Source organism: Dendroctonus ponderosae, unplaced genomic scaffold, assembly GCF_020466585.1.
Source record: "Dendroctonus ponderosae isolate FM_Combo_2020 unplaced genomic scaffold, Dpon_F_20191213v2 Dpon_F_20191213_11, whole genome shotgun sequence".
Classification (NCBI taxonomy): domain Eukaryota; kingdom Metazoa; phylum Arthropoda; class Insecta; order Coleoptera; family Curculionidae; genus Dendroctonus; species Dendroctonus ponderosae.
This window is the reverse complement of record NW_026017213.1, coordinates 2,927,905-2,936,117: the sequence shown is the minus strand read 5'-3', so window position 1 is coordinate 2,936,117 and position 8,213 is coordinate 2,927,905. Positions and strand designations below refer to the sequence as shown.

Below are 8,213 nucleotides of genomic sequence, written 5' to 3'. Positions count from 1 at the left end.
TCGCTGATTTAGATTATAAGATATGATTTATTTAAATTTAAGGCGCCCCCTTAAAGGGCAAAGTCCTGCGTTTTGTGCAAAACCAAACGAAGCTTTTTGGGGCGCTCTATAAAAATGTGCATTACTACTATTCAGTTATTTTTAGTGATTGTGAAGATATACCGCTTTAAAAACTCTTAGGGCCCCTCAGGGGGCAAAGCCCTACTTGAAACCAACATTTTTTCTTCCAATCGATAGTTTTCGAACGTTGGATGTGTACCTTAAAATAATACGCCGATAATTGAAACAGATTTTGAGATATAAATTGTCTAAAAATGTAGGGCTCCTTTAAGGGGCAAGGTCCTACACTTTTTTCGATGCCAACGGACAGGTTTTAACCGGCTCTACCAAAAGCGTAATTTCGACTATAAAGCTATTTTAAACCGTTTTGGAGATATACAAGTTTAAAAACTTGCGGTGCCTCTTTAAGGGACAGAGTCCTAGACATATTCACTATTTTTTGTCTAAAAATACAGCTTTTCAAGCGACTTGAACGCGCATCAAAAAACTATACTAATCGCTGATTTGGATTTTAAGATATGATTTATTTAAATTTAAGGCGCCCCCTTAAGGGGCGAAGTCCTGCGTTTTGTGCAACACCAAACGAAGCTTTTTGGGGCGCTCTATAAAAATGTTCATTACTACTATTCAGTTATTTTGAGTGATTGTAAAGATATACCGCTTTGAAAACTCTTAGAGTCCCTCAGGGGGCGAAGTACTACTTAAAACCAAAATTTCTTCTTCCAATCGATAGTTTCCGATAGAAATCTTGAAAAAACTATGCCGATAATTGAAACAGATTTTGACATATAAATTGTCTAAAAATGTAGGGCTCCTTTAAGGGGCCTAAGGTCCTTTTAAGGTCCTACACTTTTTTCGATGCCAACGGACAGTTTTTAACCGGCTCTATCAAAAGCGTCATTCCGATTATAAAGCAATTTTAAACCGTTTTGGAGATATGCAAGTTTAAAAACTTGCGGTGCATCTTTGAGAGGCAGAGTCCTAGACATATTCACAATTTTTTGTCCAAAATTATAGCTTTTCAAGCGACTTGAACGCGCATCAAAAAACTATACTGATCGCTGATTTAGATTATAAGATATGATTTATTTAAATTTAAGGCGCCCCCTTAAAGGGCAAAGTCCTGCGTTTTGTGCAAAACCAAACGAAGCTTTTTGGGGCGCTCTATAAAAATGTGCATTACTACTATTCAGTTATTTTTAGTGACTGTGAAGATATACCGCTTTAAAAACTCATAGGGTCCCTCAGGGGGCAAAGCCCTACTTAAAACCAAAATTTTTTCCTCCAATCGATAGTTTTCGAACGTTGGATATGAACCTTAAAATAATACGCCGATAATTGAAACAGATTTTAAGATATAAATTGTCTAAAAATGAAAGGCTCCTTTAAGGGGCAAAGTCCTACACTTTTTTCGATGCCAACCGACAGTTTTTCACCGGCTCTATCAAAAACGTCATTTCGACTATAAAGTTATTTTAAACCGTTTTGGAGATATACAAGTTTAAAAACTTGCGGTGCCCCTTTGAGGGGCAGAGTCCTAGACAAATTCACAATTTTTTGTCCAAAAATACGGCTTTTCAAGTGACTTCAACGCACATCAAAAAAACTATACTGATCGCTGATTTGGATTTTAAGACATGATTTATTTAAATTTAAGGCGCTCCCTTAAAGGGCGAAGTCCTGCGTTTTGTGCAAAACCAACCGAAGCTTTACGGGCCGCTCTATAAAAATGTTCATTACTACTATTTAGTTATTTTTAGTGATTGTGAAGATATACCGCTTTAAAAACTCTTCTGGTCCCTCAGGGGGCAAAGCCCTACTTAAAACCAAAATTTCTTCTTCCAGTCGATAGTTTTCGAACGTTGGATATGAACCTTGAAAAATCTACGCCGATAATTGAAACAGATTTTGAGATATAAATTGTCTAAAAATGAAAGGCTCCTTTAAGGGGCAAAGTCCTACACTTTTTTCGATGCCAACCGACAGTGTTTCACCGGCTCTATCAAAAGCGTCATTTCGACTATAAAGCTATTTTAAACCGTTTTGGAGATATACAAGTTTAAAAACTTGCTGTGCCCCTTTGAGGGGCAGAGTCCTAGACAAATTCACTATTTTTTGTCCAAAAATACGGCTTTTCAAGTGACTTCAACGCACATCAAAAAAACTATACTTGTCGCTGATTTAGATTACAAGATATGATTGATTTAAAATTTGGGCGCCCCCTTAAAGGGCAAAGTCCTGCGTTTTGTGCAACACCAAACGAAGCTTTTTGAGGCGCTCTATAAAAATCTTCATTACTACTATTCAGTTATTTTTAGTGATTGTGAAAATATACCGCTTTAAAAACTCTTAGGGTCCCTCAGGGGGTAAAGGCCTAGTCAGAACCAAAATTGCTTCTTTTCAATCGATAGTTTTGCAAACGTTTGATATGAATCTTGAAAAAACTACGCCGATAATTGAAACAGATTTTGAGATATAAATTGTCTAAAAATGAAAGGCTCCTTTAAGGGGCAAAGTCGTACACTTTTTTCGATGCCAACCGACAGTTTTTAACCGGCTCTATCAAAAGCGTCATTCTTATTATAAAGCTATTTTAAACCGTTTTGGAGATATACAAGTTAAAAACTTGCGGTTCCCCTCTTGAGGGGCAGAGTCCTAAACAAATTCACTACTTTTTGTCCAGAAATAGGGCTTGTCAAGCGCAAAAATGTTCATTACTACTAAGTATTCAGTTATTTTTAGTGATTGTGAAGATATACCGCTTTAAAAACTCTTAGGGCCCTTCAGGGGGCACAGGCCTAGTCAATACCAAAATATCTTTGTTTCAATGAGTTTGTGAACAATTGATCTACAGCTGGAAAAAATTACGCCGATAATCTGAATAAATTTTGAAACATGAAGTATTTAAAAATGTAGGGCTCCTGTAGAGGACAAAGTCCTGAGGTGTCGCTGTCTGGTGAGACCTCAATCTCTCAATATGTAAAACCGGGTTTTTGCACGAAATTTCCGCAAATTTTTGGTAAAAATTGCGGCCCATACTTAGAAGAAGATGCGAGGTGCACGTACAAATCTGTCTCTTAAGGAGCCTCAGACTGTGAACCCAAAAAGCGATATCCAGTGTATTTTTTGTAGGGCATATTAAGGAACTGCAGGGGTATTTTAAGGCAAAAAAGTTCCCAAAACTGGCGCAGGAGGTTGCCCTTTAAGAGCCCTACACAATTTCCTCTCAATTCTTCTCCCATGCAGCTAAAGCCTCCCCTGATCACGCCTGCATCTTTATGGCTTGTTACAGAGCTTCCGCTTGCTTACACCTTACTTATCCGGGCGCTTCATCAGTTGATTTCCTCCTCCAGCCTCCTAACGAGTAGTTACTAACCCCAACACCCTCTGAGCATAAAATCATACATCACCTACACTTCAGCCAAGAGATCAGCAATACTTAACATCACCGCACATCAACTTCCCCTTTTCACAAGGGTTCAGGCAAAGGTTTTTCGGTGTCGGTCGCCAGTTTCAACCATGGTTCTCATTGGGACCCTGGTTCCAAACACCGTCATACACGCCCACATTCCACCCTCAGAACCCCGCCGCTCATCCGGGTAAAGTAAGTGTTTTGTGTGCTTTCCATTGTTGTTGCTGTTGTTGTTGTGGTTCCATCTGGAGCAGAGGCTCCATCTGTTCCTCATGGCACAGCTTCATCCAACTAATGAGTGCCATTAATGGAAAGCCCCAGTTGGCAGTTGGGGAGTTTAGGGAACTAAATGAGTGGTTGCTTCAAAGGTTTTTGGAGGCGACGCCCACTTTGATGCCTCTGAAAGCTGGTCGATCAACAGCTACAGAGGGACGAATCTGTTCCAAGTGGCCGCTCATGAGTTCGGGCACTCTTTGGGTCTGAGCCATTCTGATGTGCGCTCAGCGCTCATGGCTCCCTTCTACCGAGGCTACGATCCCGCTTTCAGGTTGGTAATTTTGGCTCGTGACATGGGGGGAGAGTGACTGATGGTCTCCCTTTCAGCCTGGACCAAGACGATGTGTCGGGGATTCAGGCGCTTTATGGGAAGAAGACCACCAAGAGCGCCCCCTCTGGGGATGACGACGCAGGAGTTGGGGAAAGTCAAGATGTCCCCAATACCGTCAACGAGCCAGAGTCAGGTTAGTACTTTTGTGGTTAGGTTTTTCATTGCGCTCCTCAAATATTCAAATGTATGACAATGTCGAACTATGAGAACGAGTGAGACTCTGATTCAATTTTCCACATGAAAAGCGTGTGGCAGTTAGAGTGTTAGTTGTAATTCGAAAAAAATTAGTGGGCAAATATCGGCTTAAAAAGGCGTTTTTACGGAAGTGCATTTGCCGCTTGAAAAATTCATAACTTCCAATCTAAATCTTTCAAAATCCACAGACGAAGCTTGGATGAACGTTTTCACGCAAATGCACGGTCCGCTGCAAAAATTACTAACTTCAAATCGAAAGGAGGCAGAAAGTTGCAACTTCACAACCACAATCTATAGAAAATATTTTACTTTGAAAATTTTATGTTTTGTAAAATTGTGATTTTTGCGGCCTTGGCAAATATGGGCTTAAAAAGGGCGTTTTCACGCAAGTGCACCTGTCTCGATAAAAATTCATAACTTCCAATATACAGCAGGTAGAAATCTGCAGCTTTCACAATCCATAGACGACACTTAAGTCTCTGCATTTTGAAGATTTTGTTGTATTTGGGCTAAATATTAATATGTTCGGACGTGGCAAATGTTGGCTTAAAAAATGAACGTTTGCAGGCAAGTGCACCCGCCGCTTAAAAAAATTCAAACTTCTAATCGCGCAGAAATAGAAACCTGCAACTTTCACAATCTATCGGCGATATGTGACTTAATAAACAGGAATAATTTGGTTGCATTCGCACCAAAGATTGATTTTTGCGGAATTGGAAAATATTGGTTTAAAAAATGAACGTTTGCACGCAAGCACACCTGCACCTATAAAAGTCTTAACTTCCAATTTAGAGCCCCAAGAAAATTGCAGTTTGCCAAATCTATAAAAGACAGTTCAGTTAATACATTGCTAAAAATTTCATTGCTTTCGCGCCAGATCTTGATTTTTGCAGACCCGGCAATTATTAGCCTAAAAAATGAATGATTCCACTCAAGTTTATCCGCCGCTATAAAATGTCCAAAGTTACAATCCAGGCAAACTTGAAACCTACAAGTTTAAAAATATATATAAGCATTTGAGTTTTGAAATCGTACAAGCTTTATTACATTTCAACGAAATTTCGATTTTTAAGGAGCTGGCAAATATTGTCTTAAAACATCAACGTTTTCACGCAAGTACAGGCACCACTAAAAAAACTCCTAACTTCCCATCTATAGCACATAGAAACTCGCAGCTTTTACCATCTATAGAAGACATTTCAGATTGTAAGCTGGCAAAATTTCATTGCGTTGGCACCAAATCGTGATTTTTGCGGCCTTGGCAAATATTGGCTTAAAAAAGGCGTTTTCACGCCAGTGCACCTGTCTCGATAAAAATTTATAACTTCCAATATACAGCAGCTAGAAATCTGCAGCTTTCACGATCCATAGACGACACTTAAGTATCTGCATTCTGAAGATTTTGTTATATTTGGGCTAAATATTAATATGTCCGGACGTGGCAAATGTTGGCTTAAAAAATGAACGTTTGCAGGCAAGTGCACCCGCCGCTTAAAAAAATTCAAACTTCTAATCGCGCAGAAGTAGAAACCTGCAACTTTCACAATATATAGGTGATATGTGACTTTATAAACAGGAATAATTTGGTTGCATTCGCAACAAAGATTTATTTTTCCGGAATTGAAAAATATTGGTTTAAAAAATGAACGTTTTTAGGCAAATGCATGGTCCGCTGCAAAAATTACCAACGTCAAACCGAAAGGAGGTAGAAGGTTGCAACTTCACAACCACAATCTATAGAAAATATTTGACTGAAAATTAGATTTTTTGTAAAATTTTGATTTTTGCGGCTTTGGCAAATATCGGCTTAAAAAGGGCGTTTTCACGCAAGTGCACCTGTCTCGATAAAAATTCATAACTTCTAATATACAGCAGCTAGAAATCTGGAGCTTTCACAAACTATAGACGACACTTAAATCTCTTCATTCTCAAGATTTTGTTGTATTTGAGATGAATCTTAATATTTCCGGACGTGGCAAATATTGGGTTAAAAAAATAACGTTTTCAGGCAAGTGCACTCGACGCTTAAAAACATTTAAACCTCTAATCGACCGCAAATAGAAACTTGCAACTTTCACAATCTATCGGCAATATGTGATTTTATAAACAAGAATATTGGTTGCCTTCGCACCAATGATTGATTTTTGCGGAATTGGAAAATATTGGTTTAAAAAATGAACGTTTGCACCCAAGCACACCTGCCCCTATAAAAACTCCTAATTTCCAATTTACAGCACGAAGAAAATTGCAGGTTTCRAAWTCTATAAAAGACAGTTCAGTTAATACATTGCGAAAATTTCATTGCTCTCGSGCCAGTTCTTGATTTTTGCAGACCTGGCAAATATTGTCTTAAAAATCAACGTTTTCRCGCAAGTACAGGMACCACTAAAAAAATTGCTAACTTCCAGTCTAGAGCCCGTAGAAACTCGCARCTTTTACCATCTATAGAAGACATTTAAGATTGTAAATTGGCAAAATTTCATTGCGTTGGCACCAAATCGTGGTTCTTGCGGACTGGGCAAACATTGACTTAGAAAATGAACGTTWCCRAGGAAGTGCACGTATCGCTATAAAAATTCCTAACTTYCAAGCTAAAGGAGACAGAGACTTGCAGCTTCCAYAATCTGCAAAAGACATTTGCGTTAACAAWTTATGAAAATTTCATTGCATTCACAGAAAATCGYGATTTTTGCSCACTTGGCAAATAGTGACCTAAAAATGAGMGTATTCRCGCAAGGGCACCCGCCGCGGTTAAAATTYCTTAATTCCAATCTAAARGAGRCAGARACTTGCAGCTTTCACAATCTGCAAAAGACATTTGAGTCGGCAAGTTATGAAAATTTCATTGCATTCACAGAAAATCGTGATTTTTGCCCACTTGGCAAATAGTGACCTAAAAATGAGCGTATTCACGCAAGGGCACCCGCCGCGGTTAAAATTCCTTAATTCCAATCTAAAGGAGGCAAAAACTTGCAGCTTTCACAATCTGCAGAAGACATTCGAGTCGGCAAATTATGAAAATTTTATTGTAGGCCTGAGTAACTCAGTGAATTTTTAGGAGTTGGCACAGTGCTACGCAAGTGGCTTGGTGCGCCAACCCAACGCACCGGCGCAGTAACTCAGGGACTGGGAAAAGCGTGTCGCGTCCAGCGTCAAATTCGGGACAAAAACGAAAATAAATTCCTTAAGTTGCCGTATCCCAGCGCCGATCCAACACTAAAAGTTTTTAAACAAAAACGCAAAAAACCATTATTTTCTGATGATTTTCCGCTTTTTTGGCTAATGGGGTCTTCATGTCGAACATTTATGCATCGTAAACAACTAAACTGAAGAAGATTGTTTAAACTCTCAGGCAGTAGAGACACCTCATTGTGCCAAGACCCCACTTTCGACACCATCTTCAACTCGGCCGATGGCTTCACCTACATCTTCAAGGGCAGCAAATACTGGAGACTGACGGAGGAAAGCATCGCCCCCGGCTACCCGAAGATGATCTCTGAAGGCTGGCCTGGATTGGTGGGCAACATCGACGCAGCCTTCACCTACAAGAACGGCAAGAGCTACTTCTTCAAAGGCTCAAAGTACTGGCGGTAAGCGATAGCTTCTGTTACTTCTGGAATGGAAGTATTTTCGTCTTTTCCTCCTGATTCGATAATAATAAATTATTTGTTGTGTCTTCATATCTCGATCAATAAACGCACAAATCCCTTGTTTTCCTTGGCAAAAGTGAAGTTGACTCGAGACATTTCTCAAAGTTAGTCCAAGTAGTTCCAGAATCGGATGATTTAACTGGATTGCATTTGGGAATGTTTTCCGGGCTTTGAAGCCGTGGTCTATGGGAATTTGGGAATTTCTTCCTGACGTTTCGTCCACAACTGCGGTGGACATTATCAAAGGCGATGAGGCAGTGGGCGAAGTGATCTCCCGTGCTTTCCGACT

The 8,213-nt window shown here is 39.6% G+C and overlaps 1 protein-coding gene across 4 annotated transcripts in view; it reads left to right on the top strand.

Annotated features, from left to right (window-relative positions):
- The window catches only part of LOC109542402 (matrix metalloproteinase-14), a gene marked incomplete at its 3' end in the record, with an annotated part of 31,907 nt that extends 24,043 nt beyond the window's left edge, over window positions 1-7,864 (top strand). For 2 of the 4 annotated variants that reach the window (XM_048662592.1, XM_048662591.1), the window contains 4 exon segments: window positions 3,482-3,664; window positions 3,841-4,019; window positions 4,076-4,212; window positions 7,627-7,864. In XM_048662592.1, the coding sequence (XP_048518549.1) occupies window positions 3,482-3,664; window positions 3,841-4,019; window positions 4,076-4,212; window positions 7,627-7,864 (737 nt within the window). 4 annotated transcript variants of the gene reach the window in all.
- Window positions 7,865-8,213: the final 349 nt, after the last annotated feature.